The sequence below is a fragment of the Scomber japonicus genome, chromosome 21 (genome assembly GCF_027409825.1).
Source record: "Scomber japonicus isolate fScoJap1 chromosome 21, fScoJap1.pri, whole genome shotgun sequence".
NCBI lineage: Eukaryota > Metazoa > Chordata > Actinopteri > Scombriformes > Scombridae > Scomber > Scomber japonicus.
In genome coordinates, this window is record NC_070598.1 from 13,932,971 (window position 1) to 13,956,319 (window position 23,349).

At 40.3% G+C, this 23,349-nt stretch overlaps 1 protein-coding gene across 2 annotated transcripts in view; it reads right to left on the reverse strand.

Annotated features, from left to right (window-relative positions):
* Positions 1-23,349, reverse strand: part of stau2 (staufen double-stranded RNA binding protein 2) — an 84,829-nt gene that overhangs the window by 45,441 nt on the left and 16,039 nt on the right. Inside the window, exons 6-10 of one of the 2 annotated variants that reach the window (XM_053342663.1) lie at positions 15,663-15,822; positions 11,807-11,905; positions 5,040-5,252; positions 4,507-4,644; positions 1,102-1,230 (exon numbers count right to left, since the gene is read on the reverse strand). In XM_053342663.1, coding sequence (XP_053198638.1) covers positions 1,102-1,230; positions 4,507-4,644; positions 5,040-5,252; positions 11,807-11,905; positions 15,663-15,822 — 739 coding nt within the window. Of the gene's footprint in view, positions 1-1,101; positions 1,231-4,506; positions 4,645-5,039; positions 5,253-11,806; positions 11,915-15,662; positions 15,823-23,349 lie in introns of both variants that reach the window. The other variant, XM_053342662.1, reaches the window with a different exon arrangement.

Here is a 23,349-nt window from a genome sequence, read left to right on the forward strand (position 1 = left end):
TCATCTCTATCTGATTCAGCTCCCTTGAGCTTAAAAGCCAACGAGGTGAATAAAGATGATGGTGATCAATCGTTGCTTGCAAAACACGTTGGGATCAGATGAGCCGAACGGGTTACATAACAGGTCGACCATGTCAGCAGCGCGAGGGGCTTGTGATAAATCTGAGAATCACCTGAGCATCAGTATTCCTTGAATGCAGCACACGGTTGTATAAAAGAGAAAAAAATAAAAAAATAAGGGTGTCTTTATGTAATCCTTCAGTGTGCGGCTGTATAGGTACCAATCAACCAACATCACCATCCCTAGAGCTCTGCTGCGAACATGACTAGAATACCAATTGCAAGGTGCCCTATATAAGAAATGCAGTGTGTGTGTGTCATTTATAGGAAAATGTACTTTCCAAGAAGTACAATGGAAAGAGTTTATGCTGGGCTCAAATAATGCCCTACTTATTAACTTTGATAATCAACTAATGTTTAAGTAATTTCTCAATAAACATGCCAAACATTCTCTGGTTTCAGCTTCTTAAATGTGAGGCATCTGTGCCTTTCTCCCTTGTAAATCATTGTTAATCCAATATCTTTGGGATTTAGCTGTTTGTCAGCAAAACAAACACTGTGAAAACGTCACATTGGGCTACAAAGGATGTGATCTGCATATTTCATTGTTTTCTGTTATTTTTTTGTTATTGCTAAAACTCCAATGATAATGAAAATAATTGTTAGTTGTAGCCATAGAGTCTTTCCACAAGCATCAAAAGAGTAATTTAACACCCCCTGAAAATGATTTTACTGACCTCCAGTGGTTTAACTTCCCACCTTGCTGCAGAGATGTAGAGGTGTACTGTAGAGCATGTCAGTGTACTGTGACATCACTGTTGGATGTGGTTACAGGTGCAAAAGAGCGCACTTCCGACCACACCCAACCACATCCAGCAGTGATGCCTGGAGTGGTTAGAGGTGACACAGACTTAACCTTCAATCAGGGTCGCTTTTCGGTCTGGTGTTAAGTTACTGTTCAAGCACAAAAAAAACCTACCTATATTTATAGTAATTGGGCACTAGAATAAATGAACAGTTCCACAAGTCAACAATTTCATACCTCGGTGGGATTCTGAGGGACTGTGGAGGCCTTGTATCCCAGCTGCAGCAGCATCGCCTCAGCTGCGTTCCGCTTCGCCACCTTCTTGTTGGGGCCTGTTCCCGTGGCAACCTCATTATTCACCTTCACCTGCATGTGCACAGATGCCAACGTGTGCACAGAAACGTATACATAAATATTGGATTAAGACATGCGGATTGACTGACAATATTTCTAGGTTCACAAATAAATATTATGGCTGCACTGTCACATCCTTTCCAAGTGATAATGGGTCATTTGATGTCTTACTGAAAACAGTATGAATGCATTTTTCTCAAGACATTCCTCTGCTTTTCACACTTTCATTCACTCGCAGCCGAGAACACTTTGCTTCGCTATCTGGGCCGAGTCAGCCGTGCAATTTACATTGCACAAAAAAAAGGATCCAAGTGAAGTGTTTGTTTTTCAGTGATCCCAAAACATTAAATCTGTCTACACAGAATGTAAGCAGATATTTCCAAGAGAATATCAGACGTCGTTATGTTATGCAAACAGACAATTACACTGTACAAATAACAATCTGGGAGCCAAAGCCTGTGAACAGCCAGGCCTCAGTGCACTTACTCAAAGTAGTCTGACATGCTCACTAAGTGCTCGTCTGAATGCATCAAGTAGGCCACAACATAGAATGAGAAGGAAAGGCTCAATAAATGACTAAATTGCTCAAATAAACACAATCACTGTTTTTCTTAAATTCTAAAAGATGATCAGCCCCTCAAAGGCATCTGACACAAGGTGGAGCCTTTTTCTGTAACCGGTGATGAGTTCAGACAAAAGATGCGGAAAACAGAGACTCATTTGAGTCCTGCTGCTTACCAAGGGGAAACAATGTGGAAATTTTAGAAGAGTGAGTGGACTGCACAAAAGGAACACACATACACTCGCAGGGCCTAATGTGTGTATCAAAGAGGCATGGAGAAAAGCTTTGAGACTGAATTACTGCCTGATGCTAAGAGAAGAAGTGTTCTTACAAAAGAAGAGGATTACGGGAAAAAAATAGAGAGAAAGGGTGAGAATTTGACTCAGAAACATTGGAAGACAGACTAATAAAATGAGTGAAAGAAAAGGACAAAGGGAGAAACAGCAGTTAAAATGTTGAATATAAACACAAAATGGACTGGGGTAAGCCAGATTTGCCAGTTGTTTGTCTCATACAAGCAACAGAGCAAAGACTGACTGCTGTTGTTGGCTCCTGTGGATACACACTGATTGCAGCAACAGCAACAACAATAAAAAGGACAAAAAACACACTAACAGGGAATGAATTTGTCCTCAGCTCAGTGTTTCCCAAGCAGATCCAATAAATCTTCAACCTCAACATTTAAACAGCTGATTGACATATTTTTCATTACTTCAGTCCTGTCATTTTCTGCATGTTTTCACATCTGTGACAGCGAGACTGCAAAAACAACATGATATTTATAGTTTTGTGATTCTGACTCATTCAAATATTTACATGCATGCAATAACCTGATTACTGTGAGTAACTAGATTTCAGCCTGAGAGCACATGTGGTTGCTTAGAGGCAGCTACCCATTAAAGCATGAACATAATCACTTTAAATAGAATAAATACATTACAAGATCACATTTTAATTTTTTAATTAGGAGTGCTTATGCTTTGGGTTATCATCAACATATGCAGGCTTCTTAATTTTGTTACAGCTGAATTATTTAGCATGCATATGAGCGTACCTGCAGAACTGGTAATAGAGGTCTGTGAAAGTTAAGGAGATAAAATAGTCAGGCAATGCCAGTTTCTATTAAAAACTGACCAAAAGTAATGTATCTCTGCCAAATCTAAACCACTAATTGGCAGGTTTTCATACCTTGCAGACATAGCAATCTTTTTTTCCTGTTATCTAGCAATGATGTGGCTGTTTTATGGGTTACCTAATATACCCCAAACAACAAAAGGTTAACTGTGGTATCTGATGAGATTCCATACAAAGTCCCTGCTTCACATACTAGATAAGTGATGAACAGCAAATTATCCACAACTAAGTTAAGGTTTGAAGGTCATTTCATCTTATTCAGTTAATGAACACTGTCTCTTTACCAGAGCCCACTTTCTGATGTGCTTCTGTAGTACATGACTATGTTTCCTTTCTTATTTGCAACCAAAGCTTGAAATAGTGATTTAATAGTATAAAACAGTTGGCTCCTGCATAGAGGAAAACAGGGCCGTAAAGATGGAAGTTAATCTATTCTGAGCTTTAATAGCATGCTATAAAAATAATGAATATTAAACAGAACTTTTCAAGAGGGAATAGGGATGATGAGAAAAAAGGGAGAGAGTGAGTAGAGGGAGGACTTACATCCTAGTAGTGTCCAGAAGAGATTCTCTAATTAAAAAACACATATTATCCACACACAATTGGAGAAAAGCAGTTCACAACTGCCAGCATTGGTGGCTGGACAGTACTATACTTAAGGATGTTGGTTGCCTTTGTCTGAACAGAGAGGGTTTGTTCTTGGTCTGTCATCAGCTTGTTCTCCTTCATTCAGAAAGAATAGTGTGTATATGTGCTTTTTGTTCAGCACCATTCAGAACAACAATTTAGCCCCTTTTCTCCAGGTCTTTGGAACCAGAGGAGATAATCTCAGGGACTGAATTTGGAAGTAAAAGTCCCTGTTGTGTAATTCTGTTTGTGTTTCCTCCGCATCTGTGGACCCTGTAGATTATGCAAATTGTACCCATGACGCAAAAAAATAGAGTGCATATTAGTATCAGTAATAACAACTGAGGAAAAAACAACACTGATTTGTCCTGTTGTCTCTATGACTGATGTTGGAGTTAGAGGTAATGAATGAAAGATACTTGATGAAAAAAGAAAAATTAGACTGGGACTCAAGAGCACCTATCACCACAGTCCACTCAGTCATCCCAAAGTGTTTATTTAGTCATTAGTAGTTATGTATTTCTAACTTTAGAACTTGAACACCATGGATCAGAAAATAATATTTTATTTGTCTCATTAACTGGCTTTGCTGTCTGTACCACCACTGTCTCTCCTCATTCACTCGCTTGCTCATTCACCCACGCTCTCAACTTGTTTTCACACTATTTCTATTTTTTTCTCACTCTTTACTTGAAATGAGTTGTGAAGCTGAAAACAAAGCCTAACTTGCAACTTTCAACATATAATAATGAGAAGTATCCTCCTCTTCTGCGAATAAACTTTCCCTTTGATTAATGTTTTACAGGAAGATTCAGCAGATGACCAATAAGCTACTTTTCTTCTTGGGTGTATATAACCCCCATCCTTCTCTATCTTAATCCCACTTAGGTGAGATTTCCAGTTTGTTGCAGCAGCATTTATTACCAATGGTAAAACAATGAAATGAAAAGAATGTGAACACTAACCTGCATGATGAACTCCCGGCGTCGGGGCATCCCCCTCTCTGAAAGCAACAAGTACTCTGGTTCCTTCTCCTTCTTGGCCTGCTGGATCTGGGCCAGACGGCTGATAGGGTTCATGCCCTGGCCATAGTCTGGTCCCGTCTAGGGGGTTGAGAGAGATATAGACATGATCAATTCCAACTATCACATTAATTAATGTGTTATTGCTATCACCAGTAGTCTACTGTGGTTAAGTGAGAGGAGGTGAGTGTGTTTGTGACATATAATAATACATAGGTGAACAAAATTAAATCAGAACTCGTCTGCAATTTATCCAGAAGCAAAAAACACAGTAAATTAGCAATAAATATTAACTGTAATACTGAAGCTTATCTTGTTTCCCCATGTTAACATTTACCCATAAAACAATGAATATGAGTGAATTCTGGCACACATAGGCATAATCACTATTGAGATAAAAAACCTAGATGCCTTCAGACTACCATTTGAATCCACAGAATGAAGCCATGGCATGCCTGTATACCCAGCTGCAGTACCTTGAGGATGGTCTTGGTACGTTTTTTGTAGTGTGTCTTGGGTTTCTCCACAGTGGGGATAAAGGGCAGCTTCTTCAGGTCCTGCAGGATGGAGAGAGCAGCACGCTTCTTGGACAGCTTCTTGCTGTTGCCCTCGCCCTCAGCAGAGAACTCGCCTACCGTGACGCGAGTCAGGAAGCTTTTCATGTGTGGGGGGCCGCTTTCTTTCAACACCTGGGGAAGAAACGTGAGTCGGAAATTAAGGACTTAGGAAGGTAAAACATCCAAAAATTTAAATTTATTTCAGGTTTGTTTTGTTCCTAGATGTTTTACAGAAAACAGACAAAGAGATAAAAAGTTGAGTACAAGAACAAATAAAATTAAACAGGACCAGAGCTTGTGTGTGTGTGTATGTGTGTGTGTGTGTGTGTGAGAGAGATAGAGAGCCTGCATGCACAGTGAGGGCTTCTGCACACTCCCATGAATCTGTGTTTGTGTCTTTTTGTGCATGATATGTGTGAGGGGGTGTGTGCAGTGCGCTTTGCAAGCAGCTACACCAGGTGGTCCAAAACATCTGCTCTCGATGGTCACAGTGCTACCCACCCACATGCGCGTTTGTTACTCATACACAAAATACACATGCACAACACACATATGAAGAGTAACATGTTCCTAGATGACAGTCTCTAGTGATACGGGCTCAGTTTCCTTCCTCTAGCCTCTGGTCACCTGGGAGACCTAAAACAAACACCGGCTGGCGTTAGGTCATGCTTCTGCAATCACATCTACTTCCTGTGAAGCCCAAGAACAGTGCATAAGTGTATGCATGCGGGTGTGTGTGTGTGTGTGTAGCAGGTGGGGTTCTTCCAAACCTTATTTAGGAAAACACACTGGAGGAAGAATTAAGTTTCACACACTTACTGGGTCCAACAGTACATGTTCAGCTAATGTGTACGCCTTTTCAACTCATAGCTCACGGACTTTCTCCCTTTCTCTCCCTCTAGTGTGTGTTTCTGCACACTGTCTCACCAACTCCTGCCAGCAGCCCCCCAACTCTCCTTTATTAGAGCTCAATTTGCAGTGCAGACAGCACAAATTGTAGCAATCAGATGCAATATAGAAACAATTAATTTGAACCCAGTGACCGATAAAACAGATTAAACTGATAAGCGGAACCTTGAGCATTCCTCAAATACTTCACACATCAACACAGCCTAATACCAGACCATCAGGAGAACAAAGGATGATGCCCCCTCCTTCTTCTCCCACACAAAATGTTTCATTACAATTAACAAATCAAAATGACAGTGTAAGTCTGGCGCATGAAAACCTAAGCAAGTAACTTCAAATATTAAATATTAACTAATTATACTTCAATGTCATTGTTAGGATGTTACACCCATAACTTCTAACATGTTGAAATAATCTTTTTTTTTTTTTTGCTGTAAAATTGCATTTCAACTTGATTAAATGCAGACAAATTAACAGGCTAAGATGACTTTCCTCCTCCTAATTAATTTAACTTGTGTAACTGCAGAACATCCTTATTAACATGGCTGACACTGACCCTGTGTACGCTGTCAATGTACCTGTTAGTCTGTCAGCATTCCTGTACAATGACTTTAAGTATGTTTACACATGTGAGAAGCCTTGGAGGACTAGCTGTCAAAGCTAACAGCCATACTTACCCGTGCCCTGGGGATCAGGTCTGGTCTTGCTCATCACTACAAAAAGGAAACTTAACATGGCAGCTTTTTATACATTACAACATTCAATGGGACTGAATACATCCCACTTCTGAATGTATAAAGTCTGCCGATGGTGTTGACGATGACACTGCACACCACTAGCCGCTGGTCAGCCAGGATTATTTCACTTGGAGAACAATAAATATGAGCTCTTAGATATGGATGGTGCTTGGTTATAGACCAGCAGGCGCAAGTCTGATACTAATGTGGTAAATAATGGGGTGTGCAGGGCAGGAAGCTTCTTCAGCGGTCTCTGCGCTCACTTTATCACATACTCAAGTGTTCCCTCACTCCTTGTCCATCACGGACTCCTTTAAACATGTGTAACTGATCAGCTTATGTGGTTGAGCAAGATTGTTAGCTACTAATAAACACGTTTGCAACAGTGGTTGGATTCTCATAAAGAAAAAGTCCATACACAGATACAAAGTCATCTACCATGTAATCTCAACATACCTGCTTTGATTCTGGCCAGAAACATTTGTTGCAGGTCAACTTGTCGCTATCTTTCTCCTGTCTATATACCATCATGCTATCAAAAATAACAGCACTGAAGTGGCACTTAAAAATCTTTTTTAAATTGTTTAGCATATGCACTCAATAGTAATCTGTGCTTTTAGCGGCAATGCAATTATGTTTCTTAATAAAAGACTAAAGAAACTAATACCATCCTTATCTACTCCTTGGTCAAGGAAGCCTGTTCCTGAGTCATTGCTCTTTTTCCATCAGGATAGTGTTTTCTATTGTCTCCTTCCCTTGAGACATTGGGAACCTACCGCAGAATAAGTGCTGAACAAGTGTTACGCTGATAAGATTAGTTTATACTATCTTAAGTGAAAACATGCAGTTACTAACAAAAAGCAAGAACCCAAATGTGGCCTGAACAGGTATTAGGGCGCAGTCAACAAAGAGTATGAGACAAAGTGTGCATCTGTGAACACATGTCACACTCTTGGCCCAGGATGGCGGCAGACGAACTGCAGTCAGTCTCCTGGCAGACGACACGGGATCTGTGCCACACCGATGGGATTTCAGCACTTTCATTCATGTACACGAACACACACACACACCCACACACATACATGCAAACAAACACACAAACACACCTGTCTGCCACCTAATGACAAGGATCAGGTTGTACACAGGAAACACTTGGTAATTCAAGGTTGATTTTTTTTTTCAATCCCCTTCTCTTCTTGTCTCTTCATCTCGTCTTTTTTCTAACATGGGAGGCCTTCTCTACGGCTTCTCATAGAGACATTAATACCCTGAGCAGTCTAAGGATCTGTGCATGCGAGACCTCAGGTACTCTGGAAGAGGAGGCTATGGGAGCAGGGAAGGACAATGGTGGGGACTGGTAGATGGAAGAAAGGCTCTTTTGTGATGAGTGGTGGATGGACAAGCCCTGAGGGAAGCTGCTTCTTGTAAGATGGGTGGTTCTTGGCCCAGACCCTCTTCTCTTGTGTCCTCCTTGGAAAAGGAGCCTCCGATCCAACACACAAGCTGTGATTTATAGATTGGTTCCTCTTTGATGCTGACATCTGTTTGATATTGCCTGACGGGGGGATTAAATGAGCCAACTGGCTCTCAGGGTGGCGGCGACCCTCATCGTTGCAGAGGGATGGGAAAGCAGACACTCGCTAGCAGTGACTCACGGGTAATTTCATGCCCCAGTGAGGGCAAGGATGAGATGATGTGAAAACATGGCTGCTGTGAAAGGCATTCACATGAGAGATGACTGTTACAGTTCTGTGCTGGATGCATGAATGCATAACTGTGCGTGTATGTGTGAGAGTGGAGATGTGGGAGTTTGCCATTTCTTCTCAGTGCATCAAAGAAGACACGGTAAAGGAGCTGTGACATGGCAGGGGAGGAGATGAAGCCAAACTAATCTAGTCTAATGAGTTATAATGTAATAGACCCAGTGGGCAAGCAGAGACCCACAGAGACATGTGTAATTCACACTTGGTCAGAAGCCACCGCATAGTGGCAGTGTGAGAGCATATTGCATGCAACACATTGATTGAGAAGGAAAGTGAATCTGCTGGAGAGCCATCAGGGGTATGAGTGGGAGAGAAAGGTATGTTATGCCAGGAGAGGGAAAAGATGATTGCCTCAATGCAACCTGGCCTTCAGACAGTTTAGTTTGACATGGCACAGGAAAATAAATGTGGTGTGACTGATATGCAGAGGTGGAGGTCAACACTCATCAACATCTTTATGAACAATTTTTGGGAGTAAAGAAAATAAAAACGAGAGCAGCCACAAAAAACAAACTGTTAGTTTAACCTGTCTCAATGTTTCTCTCTACCTTAAATCATGAAATCTATTTACAGAACAGAAATTTATGAACAAACTAAGCCTAACAATTCTGTCATCGAACACACACAAATCAACAACTTGTGAAATAGGCAAAGAATATTAACTGATGAGAGAGATAGATAGAAAACATTGGGAAAGAAAACATGTGGAGGAGAAGTTACTGATTTACTGCTCAACAGACAGCAGTAATGAACAGCCAGTCTCCAGACTGACAACATGCAGAAGAGAGACTGTTTGGAGGAATGTGGCTGTGGTTGCTTTTAAAACCACCACTCTCAGCTTCCAATTTTGAAAAGGGACTGAAAATGAAAGCGGCATAATAGCTGACAGTGACAGAGACATGACAGATAATGAATCACATCAATCCAGATTTAGCTGGCTTAAATTATTAATAGTCGTTCCAGGAAGGATAGCCATGTCATGCTCTGATGAGCAAATACATTTTCGAAGGATGGGAGAGAAAAGGGAGGGTTGGACAGCTTTCCAGATAATTTTTCCAATGTTGTGTAAACTCTTATTAGCAAGCAAAGTCAATGGTATGAGAAAAATCTCCCTCCCTTCCTTCCATCCTTGTCTCCATTTCCTCTCACCCACATCCACCTTCCCTCCTAGCTTCAACACGCAATCGCCCTCTGTGTGATTTTTGGGAATGATGGTAGGAGAGGTGGAAGGGAAGGATTCTGTGGAGGAAGGGAGGGGGCACACAGAGTAAACTGAGCCTCCCTTGTTTTTGGCACCTTGCAGAGTGCAGAAGAAGAAGAGGGGGCGATCAGGGAGAGAATATTGGATGAGTCAGCTGAGATATGGTGAAAGCCAAGGAGAACAGACCCAGCAGGTCATGTAAGGACACACAAAACTTCTTCATGGATTTTAAGAAAAGTTAAGAGCAGTGGCAGACTAATAGTTTAGAAAAGCAGTGGTGAGGTTCCCTGGAATGTCTGGACAAATCTCAACAGGAAAACCTTTAGCAAGGCACTTAACCTTCATTTTATCCTGTGGAAAATGCCAATGGCCAATAGTGGGAAATTAACGGAGCACCCAGCTGAGCTTATCAAGGCCAGAGACTCCCTAATGTAAAAAGTTTCACCATGAACAGCTGTGAATAAGAATATGTTCTTGCCAAACCAAAACCAGCATAGCTGAACAAGCACGGCAATGCAGAGGTGTCTTAAGATTCATTTCCTCTGATGGTCACTGCATGCTGGGTGTTAAATTGACTGAGGTTGGCCTGACGTGAATAGAAAAATCCCCAGTAAGTTTATATTTTTTTTCTTGATATTAATAAAAACTTTTGCCCATAGTAGTATATCACATGGGGAAGACTTTTGTTAAGGCAATTAGTGAGTAGTGACTCAATAAGATCACCAAAAATGAGACATACAAGACGTGGCTCAGCAGATGACTGACTGATCAGGCTCACACATCTTATGTTTGCTTCCCGGCAATCAATCAGGCACTTTGCAAGGTGCTTGAAAAGAAAACCTCCCTGGTCAGGTAATGATGGAAGAAAATACCAGAGTCAGCTGTATAAGGAATTACACAATACACACACATGCACAAACAGCACTGCTGGTCAATCAATAGGCTGAAGTTAGTTCTGTTTGATAATCTCCAGCTGGAATCACTTTTTAGGTAATGCATTGAAATTAAGTTAATTTGATGCTTGATTTGATGCTTGTCTTTTTTTTTTATTCTGCAGCTGGACCTGTATTTTATTTTCAATAGCTTTGTATTAAATGCATCTCATTAGGTTGAAATCGGCATAGGACCCACAGGCAGATTGTGATTCATTCAACTGATTTGCTTTCTTATGTTTGCATACTTTAATTGGATTCATCCCTACAAACTTACACTCACCAGCCACTTCATTAGGTACACCTGTCCAACATAATGCAATCCAATAACCCATCTTTGCCATAAATTCTACTTTTATGTTTATTATTGAGGTTATAGTGGGTGGTGATGATGTACTGGAATGCATTATATTGAATAGTGTTGCTTATATTTTGTCCACTCTTAACATACATGAGGAGGGGAAATATATTAGGAATTATTATTATTACTGATTACACTGCACAGGTAAGCACTCTTAATTTTCGCCAATATCTAGAATTTTCAGTGTTCTGTTGCACTGAAGCCATAAAAACTGTATTAGATATAAATATGAATCACATGTGTAATATTACATCAGTGAAACACTGGAACCTTTAGTAACCTTATGATGGAGAGGACTGACTCCAATAGGCCTTATTCTTACATAATCTTACTATACCGGATGAGCCAAGTAGTCAGCACCTTATCAGTTAAGTCAGTTGCAAAGTCAACGGTAACACGTCACAGATCCTGTGTCATTGTCCTTAAAAGGCAGTGATCCATCTTAAACTTCCTGTTCACATGCCCTTTAAAAATGTGTTTTCCGATAAATGACTTGTCTTTACTCAGTTCCTATGATATTATCATCAGGGGACAGAAAATTATCAGCGTGACTACAGCACAGTACTCCTTCAGTTTCCTCTTCATCATCTTCTCATGAAGCTTTAGATTTTGTAATACTTACCACACAAACAATACATCATGACTACTCACCCATTCTTTATATGCATTGGTCTTATAATCATTTAGGTGACATGACTTGTAATTTCTGAGATTACTGAATTTACAACAGTACCATAAATGGTGCTATCACAATATGTCATATTTTTGTGAGTGTCTTCTCACCTCAAAGTTAACAGACAAGTTCCTCTTGAGGGCAATTTCATAGACCAGGCTGATCTCTGATTTGCTGGCATCAGTGCCTTCCTCAGGCTCCTCTTTTTCCTCTGGACTCTGGAACAAAAAAAAGGATTATGAACATTCCTTCATGTTCAGATATTTTTATAATTAAGTTAAAGCAAGCAATACACACATATTGTCTTTTATGTTCTTTTAGATTACTTAGTGATAACATGCAAATCTCTCAGTTCCTAAACTTTTACAGCATGTATTATGATAAATGAGCCCCCATTTAAAGATGAGGTTGTCAAAAATAAATGAATAAATGGAAAGTATTAACTTTTGGGTTCTACAACTGCAAACAAAAATGTAACAAACAATGTTCCAAAAACTGTTGCACATCAAATTCACAATTGTTGTTAATTATACACCTAGAAGGTGAATAATGGCCAAGCTGTTGTCTTTTTTCTAGCAATGATCCTTATCTGATGCGGGACTGAGAACCCAGGTTATGATATGTTGGTCCTCTGTCTGTACAGAAAGGTCTGTTAAACGGGGAGATCCATTCAATTAAAGAATTACTGTACAATAACAGTCTGTTCTAGACAGTTAAATTATCATTGATGAACATTTAACTCCTCAAAAGACAAACTAGAGAGCAATGTCTCAAATTTGAATCGCCATCATGAGGTGTGGACTTGATGAATAAGGAAAAGATTGCTGAGGTCAGTGGGAGAGCACCATCAGACTTCATGGGGATAATCCCACACTTCTAGGACTCAGACAGATCTAACCACATCAGTATGTAACAAATTCAAAGAAAATGTTCTCAATCACCACCATTTGCCGCCAATGAATAGTCTATGAAGCAATTCTGGATTAATACCAGATGACTTGGGTGTCTTCATTCATTTAGGTGTTTAAATATATATCAGACCAACTAAATCTGTATATTCATTCAGAAATTGATTTTTTCTATCTATTAATATAGACACAAGACCACAGTTCACACCACAGAAATTGTATCAGCCACCATACAACAAGGGGCTTTTTGGTGCCAATTGTCTATTGGAATTCAAAGTGCTGTCTCGATCTTTATCTTCTTATGTCCAGCTCTTTGTCTGATTAAGTAAGAATGGCTACGGTCTTTCCCTTTGGGCTCCCTCTCTTCTCCTACTTCATTGTGTGACCCGATACTACGCATGATTCATACCGTGAGATCTCTTGTATTTCACAGGAAAGAGTCACGTGGTAAGATGCACCTACCGCACCGGGCATATATTTGTGCACTGGGCTTTGTTTTGTGTGCGCTAAGACGTACATTATGTCTCTTACAGTGTATGTGTATGGACGTGGGAGAAACCTGAGAGTGAGTGAGTCCAAAGGGCTATTCTTCTTCAATGGACTGTTTTCATTTCATTTCTATTATGTATTCATGGTAGTCATAGTTACATTTTCTCATGCTACCGTTCGAGGCATTCTTTATATGTGTGATTAATAGTGTGAATCCCCTCTCTAAGGGCGGCATTTACTAAACCCTGTTTGTAAAGTGGCTACATATGTCTGCGGGTGTGTATTTGCATGCAAACTGGAATGACCAAGCATATCAGCAACCTTGTTGTGACAAAGATGAATAGAGTGCTAAATAAAGCTGCTTCTACTTATGGATCCTCTACACAGAGAGTCCTGGGAAAAACACATATAGTGCTCCGAGACATTCGCACCCAAAAGGAAATGTTTGAATGAACAGAGACCGTGGGCGAACAGAATGCTTCACATTCAAATCTATGCTTCTGGGATACTGATTTTGTATTGAGGGAAAAGACCTATAGATCAAAGGATGAGATGAAGGAGATATTCAGTGGACAGATCCACATGTGATTCTTAGAACACACCAACTATGCCAGGAGCAAGTGACCTTTGCTCTTAGAAACTTATGATGCCCATTTCCCCTCATAAATATACAGTTAAACCATTGATTGTAGGGAAAACAACCTGACTTGTTCACGACAAGAAGAGCAGTTGTTGTATCATCATTTTCAGAGTGTCACATATATCTAAACCCACTGACAAGAATTTACGAGTACATCAGCAGTTTCATTATTCGGTTTTACTGACTGCAGCCCTTTTAAGACTTTTATGTGTTTCCTAGGGTTACATATTGTTGCTCTACCTGTGTGTAAACACTCTAATTAGAGAGTCACTGATATTTAGCTGTGGTCTTCCTCAAAATAAAAGGTGTGACAGCCCACAGTGAAAGAAATACTTCTAGCCTGAGGTCGTCCACACATTTACGCATGTAGGAACACACACACGCATGTGGAGACAGAATGACAGACATATACTGTAGACACAATATGCCTCAATTTGTAAAGCAGGACTCAGAAGCAGCAGCAAACAAAGAGCTCATTTATGGAGGGCGACGCCACAAGACAGCGAGTCAGGCAAGAGGAGAGGTGCCAAAGCGTTTTGAATAACCGTTGGTGATGCCAGGCTGTGAGGATATGGGGTAATTTGATTTCCGGTGGGAGATGATAACAACAGTTAAACAGCTATGCCTGAGGGGAAAAACTGCAAAGGTACGGTGACATTGGGTTTAAGCAGAAAGAAAAAAGACTTTAAAAAACAGACAAGAGAAAACCCCTGACAGGTGCAAAATAAGAGTATGGAGAGTGCAGGGCTTAAATTATACATTTGAGTAATTAGAGCTAAAGTGGATTTGGAGTCAATCTGATGAAAGCTGGTTACGCATTCAACTTAGTAACAGCAAAAAAAACGGCATTACACTCTAAATAGAGCCTCTCCAGGGAGAGTACCGACAGATCAGCAGCACAAATCCATTGGCTTTCCATTAAGGGAAGAGATTTTTAAGTATGAGGGGGTCGAGTGGGGAGACAGTCACATGCGGTGAATGCTGTCACAAGGTGGCATAAAGTGGAGAGATGAGTTTGCAATGATTGGAGGACAATTTGAGTGGAGAGTGGAATGACCTTTTATAAACTGAATGAATGACAGACCATCACGTTGGAATGGAAACAGCTTTTTGGTGGGAGAGGAAACAAGGCTGGGTGTGAAGGCACCACAACTAATCATGTCTCATCAGATTTCAGGTTCCACACTGATGAAGGTATAAATGTTAACAAACATATTAGATATACAGTTTAAGATTTAATTAAATTAGGATATCCATTCAAGCACTAAAGAATTAGGATTTTTATGAAAAGATTATATTAATACTGTGTAATATTGACTGATAATCACATATCAGTTGTTTAAGTCATATGATGCTTTTCACTACAATGATTTAATATGCACAAGTGCTGAGTGCAAGTGCGGTCACTTGTAGTCAGCACTTGGCACCATACTTGGCATGAGTGGCCACTTGCACTGTGAGCCAGAGAAGCCCTTTTGAGATTTATAATAGTAGAGTTGTATAGAAATGAGTACTCCAGCAATTTCATATTGTACTTCCATAAAGTTGGAGCGCAGGAGATATATTTTAAAAGTAATGGTCAAAAAGCTGGCCAAAATCAAAGCAAAAAGGGCTGAAAATATTCAAAGTTTAGTCCCTAATATGGGTGAAGCTCCAAAATGCTGGATTGTACATTTCCTTTAATGCAACCAGTACTTTTCATCATTATGTTTATTCGTCTCTGTCTAGTAAATGCCTCATTTTAAAAGTGTTTTCACAGGCTGAGTAGTACTCTTTGTGACAAGTAAACTGATCTTTGTGCTTAAAACTCATGGAGTGCCCCTTTAATATGACCGTGGGGATTCCCATGGGGGGAAGTCAACAAATGTTTATGAAACAATGCAATGCTAGTGTAAGTTTTTCTGTTTATACACGTTTATGTGTGGTTACCTGTGGTGGCCGTTCGGGAATTGGTTCATTGCGAAGGGCTTGCAGGGCCTTCAAAGCAGCGTTGTGTCTGGCTGCTTGGCGGGTGCGCCCCTCGCCAATAAACTCATGACTCCCCACAGACAGCTGCACATAGAAGATCTTAGGAACAGGATAATGGTACCTGGGGGGGAAAGAGGAGCAAAGAACACAAAAGAGAGAAAGAAATAAATTAGATGATTTGATAACACTCCTTAGAAAACTTCTATATCTGAATTAAAAACACATGAAAAGCAGGCAACGGGAGAGACTTTAACATAATGAGCCAAGTTATCAATTCACACTGTTCATAACATTCCCAAATTAAAAAGGCCCACCACTTCATCAGGGTCAATTACTGCACAATAGCCTGTTGGCCAACCACTTGACTGATGTCTCACTATTGGATCTCAGCTTACGGTTTCCAAACAAAGCACAGGAACATATATATTCTCTCCTCTTTCTTCTGGCCCTGGACATAGATTTTACTCTCTTTCTTTGGGTCCTGACAGAGCGGGACTGAGCTGTCGCCGAGTAGATTTAGAGGTCTGCGAGTCCGCGTGTGTGATACCCCCTCCTGGGTCAGTGGGAGAAAGGCTGAGAATGTCTGCCGAGTGGAGACCAAGGAAAGAGAAATAGTGGGAAAGCTAACAAGAGAAGGGAGGAATCCAGAGTTTTTAATATCCGTCTCTCTCTTGTTTCTTCTCACCATGGAAGACATAAGTGGATAGCTACAGTTGAGATAATTGAGTCTGATGTGACATTTTGTTTTCACATTTGGTCAAAATATTTAGCTTCTAATGAGTGAAAGAAAATCAATACCTAGTGAATGTCATTAATTGCAATACATGCCCTAAAAAATTAAAACAAGCTTTACAAAAATGGAGCTATCCCTTCTCTGCGTGTATTCATTTCTATTCATTTTCAATGATTCCAGAACATCTTACTTGGCAATGCTGCGACTGTGCGATGTGAGATTGAATACGTGCGAGTGTGTGGGAATTTGGGGAACCAGAGAAGCTCAAACATACAAGAAAAGGAAAACTGTGTGAAGTGGAAGGCCAAACTAATTTGTTGAAACTTTGGCAAAGTCTCTTTCACAACCAATCACTCACACGCACATCACTAAAATGTGGAGACGTTGAGTCGCAGCACCATATTCAAAAGCGGCTCAACATGTTTTTGGGGGATTTATTTTATGTTTCAAAAACCACAAATACTCCCTACCCTTTTAAAATATGACAATTATAAGAGTCTACAGCCATGCCACTGACACTCAAAATGACAATGCTAATATGCTGAAGTTTAGCAGTTCTAATGTTCACCATCTTAGTTTAGTGTGTTTGAGTGTAAACCTTGCTAATGAACACTAAACAAAAGTACAGAGTGTCACTCGTGCTAAAGACATTTGGTCATACACAAATGTAGACATGATGATGGTGCTAAAGGTCAGAGGATCACAGAAGCCATTAGCATTTATTGTCTCAGAACCATGAATATCTGTTGCATGTTGAGATAGTTCACTGAATAAATTAAAACTTTGGTCTGCTGAGGGCCCTAAAAGAAAAGTCACTAAAGTGGACCATGGATATATGTACCAAATATCAAACAGTAGCCTGGGTAAACCCATGCTCTCATTCCAGCGACATTCTACTTCACTCAGAAAGTTAGCATAGCCACCAAGACAAAATGTTCGCCTGAGATAGGGAACCAATCACAGAACGGGGAGGCGGGCTCAAGCCGATGACGCCCGTAGAGCGACTCTGTTTACATCCAGCATGGCGGCCACGGAGGTGCAGCAACCGTTCAAAGCAGCAGTAGATTGTGTACTAAATAAATTGGAAGGCAAGTTCATTTTGAAAATAGTACAAAAACTTGCACTTCATTTTTCCTTCATAAAAAGGACGTGTTCATTGCTCCCTACAGGCTCTGAATATGTCATTGTGTATCGTTGATATGATTGGCTGTAAGTTTGTCCAGTAGCGTACAGAAGCATTTGATCGACATTCGTTGATCCCGCCTTAAATACGAGGAAATTAACAGCTCTTTGCCAGACCCTACCTCAATCTCAAATGAGATTGAGATGTGGTCTGGTGTTAGCCAGGCTAGGCAAACAGTCAAGTAGCTGTCACTCTGAAACACATTTAAGTCAAGTCAAGTCAAAATGTATTTTGTATAGATGATTTAAAACAACAGCAGTTGACCAGCCAACAAATCAAGCGACAGCATGGTTAAAATCATATGTGGAGGCACTGCCAAGAAGTCACATGGGGTAAGACACACAAGCAGTCAACACTGATCATACAAGACCTTAAAGGACCATTTTTCCAATTTCCTCTAGCTATCTGAATTAGGGATATAGTGTGAAAAAGTTGGGTCACAGCGGTAAAATGTGTTGTTCTTCCGGTACCAGCGCCGTCATTTGATGTGTACAGTATGACGTAAATGGAGGCTAGGAAGAACTTGGATTTCTAGTTTCTGCTTCTGGGTAGTCAGGGGGCGTGTTCTAGATGCACTAAAAACAAAACTTCCTTGTCCTTCTTCACTTGTATTGCAAACTAGCTACATTTCAAAAAGGAAAAATGGTATCCCTAAATATGAGTGCAGAGGATGTTATACCTTATTTATTCAAGCTAGAGTGGGTTTGGGGGCTTGGCATCAGAAATTTGTGTGCAATGCATCCGAGCACATGAAGGTATTGCTGGCACAGCAAATGAGAAAACTCAACTCTCTTGGTCAATATACCACACCCTAAGACATTTTAATGGCTTCAATTGACTTAATTTACCTTCAATACTGATTGGACATCTACATAAAACTCAAATTGAATTGGAGGTGAAACAAAAGTGATGACAAAACATTCATCACTAGGATTTTCCAGTTTTGCCACCAGATAAAGTGGTGAGTTGACTTGTTTACAATCTGACTGGTCGTCAGAAAGGTTGGGTTTCTTGCCTCGTCAGACTCCAGTGTAGCAATGTTATTGTAACTAATAAAAACTAAACTATGAAAATAAGACCCAAGTTGTCATTCTTTCACCAAAACATCAAAAATACTGCCTGCTCTCTAACAGAAACCGAAAATAATCTGGCGTATGGTGAAAAAGATAACTCTTTACAACACATCTGTCATGTCTCTGAACATCTCTGACCTCATGTCTTTCCTCTCAATCTCCTTCCCAGCAGGCCTAACAATGAGTCAGCATTTTACTTCCAGAATTGCAGCAGGTCTTTCTCCAGCCCCACAGCCCTGCTCTCATCCGTCTGCTCTCAGCTCCTCCTGGCCACGGGAGCCTTCCCTGGGCGGGGGCCTGCCTGGCCCTCGCACGTCAAGCGTGGCCCCAGGGTCTCAGAGGACATGCCAAGTGCAACATGGGCTCCAGCCAACAGCGCTGAGCTGAGATGGGAGCAGCTGGGGCTGGAGCACTGAGTACAGGTGCAGAGAGGAAGAGAGAGAGAGGGATAAGACAGAGAGCGGAGAGAGACTGAAAGGGAGAGAAAGAGGGAAGGAAAGAGAGAGGGACATGGAGGGAGGCCTGTGGGAGAACCTACTCTACAACGTGGGAAAGTAGTGGCTTACACACAAGCAAGTCAGCCAAGAACACAGACGAGCACACGCACACACATCAAAATCATGCAGACAAAAAAGGCAAGAATATCACGTCAGCGCACCATGGCCAGTACAAAAATCAGCACATGCTGGCTCGATCTGCCTGTTCTACGTTATCAGTTATTATTTTTGTTATTATTATTACTACAGAGAGGGAATTGGACCAGGACACCTGTAGGGAGGGTGTGGAGACGGCTGAAAGGGAGAGAAAAAAATAAAAATAATAATAATAAAAACCCACCACTGTGTGTCTGTGTGTGATGACGTGTGCAGGGATTAAAGTGTATTGAATTAAGTATTATATGAATTCAAAACAGCTCCATGCCTGAAATCAGCCACGGTGCCTGAGAAGTTAAACCCCAGTGTGTGTTTGTGTATGTGGTGTGACTCAGAGATGAGTGACAGAGAGAGAGAAAAAAATGCCACAACTCAATCAAATGATAACTCGTCAGCATTTAGCAGTGAGTAATGAATTTGACTTTGAAGGCAGATGCTTCCCTGCGGCTCTCTTTAACACAGGCCACGTTTGTTGGGGTTGCTATTTCGTGTTAATCATTCAAAGACTCCTTGCACACGAACACACACAGAGATAGACACATTCAAAGATTCTGCTGTTTTTGAGCCCACACACAGTCATACTGGGAAATGGGAGATACAGCACTGTGATTATTACTATAAATGGCTAGGTGACATTTCGCCTGGAAACTATTTTCTCCTGTGGCATGCGCAACTATTTTCCTTTTTAATGCCATGTAGACAGAAAAAAAAAACCCTGCAGATTTTCTCTGCTGCTGGGTGTGGTACATTTCATCCTAAATTGAAAAACCCATCTCTTATCCACTTCTTCAAAACTTTCAGTTCTTAAAGCAGAAGTGCATCTGATACAGCCATAAAAGTCATATACATTGTAGCAATGTACTCAGTAAATATCTAGCATCTAAAAAAGCACAGACAAACACATTTAATGAAAAAATGTCGGAGATATGTCTTCTCATAGCTGTCCTCCAGTTGTTTTTATACTGGGTGTGATGATTTCAGAAATTCTGTATCACTTTCTGTAGTTACATACAGTAGCTCTGTGGAAGTAAAATTAAAATATTTGTCTTGTAACCAACCACGTGACACTATTGACCAGTTGCAGATGGTAGTGTATAGGGAGCAGTGAAAATTCCAACAGCTTTAGTTGGCAAACCTGCTTAGACCGCAGCAATCAAAACCAAATTGCAGCACTTCCTCGTAGTCATAAAACTGTCTTTTTACCCATAAAAACACATAAATTAAATTTTGTTTTAAATTTAACATCACTCTTAACTAGCCCAGTCAACTGTAGTTGTTTTTAGAGCTCCAATGTGTGTGTAATTTTTAACTAAACACTGGCCACATATATAACTCATTAGTCATTAAATATTAAATATGATATTAATTATCAATGCAAGACTGTAGATGCTAGTAGCAGATTCTGTATTAAGGGTTTATAGACTGTGTACCAAAAGGCTTATCCTCCAAGTTTACTGTCTGTCACACCAGTCTAATAAAATCTTGGCAATTAGGGCTGTAATTAATGCTCATTTTCATTATCTATTACTACTCTACTCATTATTTTCTCAATTAATCATTCTGTATATGAAATTTCTCAGTGGCCTCGGTTATGTCTCCAATTTGCTTATTCTGGTTAATGTTCAGCTCTACAATATGATGTTTTAAGGAAGGTCAGATTTCATTAAAGGGAAAAGGAAGGTATCCAAACTTGTAACTGATACTGTAAACAGAAAAAAAATGCAGGTGTAAAGATTCTCATCATCCATCTCTGCCAGGGGAAGAGGACAACGAGGGAAAACAGGGCAGGATGAAATGCAGACTTTAAAAAGTTTGTCTGGGAATGAAAAAGTATTTGAGTGGTAGTCTACATATGGCTTGTAGTGACATTTTGCTCCTAAAATCACAGTAAAAAATACAGACTACCTTTTTTGATTGATGACCAAATGTTTGGACAAATGTCATTAAGTATCATTATTACCTAATGAAGCCATGCTTTATGTCAAACTATTAGTCACTGCCCCTTATTAAAAGCTCTTATTGTTAACGTGTGCTCCAGATCTCATTTTTCAAGATCATTACCACCAGATTTCTATATATGTTATGTTAGTTTAGTTTATAGGCTATCCACTTTAACCATAGGGGAATAGTTATTAGAGCAATGTTGTGGGTTGTTCTTGTATACAACATGAAAACTTATGTATTTGACTTCAGCAGAAAACAGCAGACAGGAAACCAAACACAGACAAATGACATGACACGAATATGGGCGCGTACCGGTCCTCTTTGTCTCTCAGCGTCATCCAACTTGACCACCAGGAGATCTACTGGCCACACACGCAAACACTAATAGTTGCATGCTTTAACACAATTACACAAGAACATAAATATACACAACTGACACACACAAGAGCCTTGTAAAGGCGACGCGGCTGCGCTGGGAGCGAAAAGGGTGACAGATATTTTTTGGGGGGGAGGGGGGGGGGGAGAGAATAGCAGAAACTTGGACGCGCTTGTTCTTCCACCAGCTGCACTTTCTTCCAATCTCCTGCCAGACTTTTACTTGTTTTCCCTCCCTCCCTCCTTCCATCCCTCATTCCTTGTGTCCATTATTGATTGCTTTTCTTCCCTTCTGCCTCACGCAACTGCTAATGTAGAAAATACATTGTGGTGTGACAAAACAGCTCATGTAGTCAAGTAAACACAGTGCTCAAAACACCAGCTATCCTGATGTTGAGGGGGGGGGGGGGGTATACTCAAAGTTCCTTGGACTGTGTCTGAGGTTAGAAACCACTAACCCACAAGAGAGAGCCCTATGTGATGGTGGAGCAGTAGTTTCTCATGAAATTGTTTCCTTGTCAGAAATTGCTTGTTAAGCAATATTTTTCCATTAAAAATACAACAAGACAAATTAAAGCTGTTTCACTTGGATATTGGATATGGGTTTCCTCCATCCTTAGAATGATGTATGTGCAGACTTTTCACATTCATCTGCTAAAGGAGTAAAGTTTTTTCTGAGCGCCCTTTAAATCTGAGTGAAAACTGTGTACCTACAAGCAGGATTTGTGACATCACAACTAGTTTGGAGCAAGTTTTAGCCCAGTGGGCAACTTATACAAGTGTAATGATAAAACCACAACAAAATGCTTGCATATTAATAGATTCAAGTTTTCTCAATGAGGGAGATGGAGGAGATGCTATCTTAAGAAATTCTAACAAATCTGTTTTTTTTTACTATTTCAATTTTTGGTAATCTATCTACAGGGTTGTAATGTTGATGTATGTAAGTGTTTATTGGGTTTATTTTGGATCAGCTGACTATGACATCAGCAGGATATGATCAATTTTGTGCCTACATATTTTATGCTTGTCCTTTGGTGTGCTGACCAAAAGCCTGATAAGCCTTTTTTCACTCTAACAAAGATTTGGGAGTTTTAATCCACTATACAGATACTCTCCATCTTTTCCTGAAAATGTTAGCGAAAGACCATGATAGTGTCAACAGATGGTGCACACACTCACACAAACGTGAAATTATAAAGCGTAACCAAAACTACGTGTGCAAACTTAAAGTAAGAAATGATTACAGTTCATGAACGAGAAAAGAGTGAAAATGCTCAGAGGTGTTGATTTAATTTTAAAGTGCAAACAGACAGGTTTAGGGTGTTAATGAGAAACTGTGTGTGTGTGTGTGTGTGTGTGAGAGACAGTCCTGTAGCACTCTCAGAAAAGCAGCACGCAGTGCTATTCAATCAAACATCCCCTGAAGCAACTCTGACTCAGAGACGCTACATGCATTCACTGTAAAGATGGAGGATTAAAATGGTTTACGTGTAGCTCCAAGCTGCCAAACTATCAGCATTTGTGTGGCATTTAAATGTGAATCTAATCATTTAGTGCTGAAGCTTTGATGTAAAAACGTCTTATGTTCAAACAGACATTGTGACCGACACACATCAAATCTGTCAGGAGTAAAGCTGTCTATGCTTTACCAACAGCTCTCGTCCTTCAGTTTAATATCACTAAC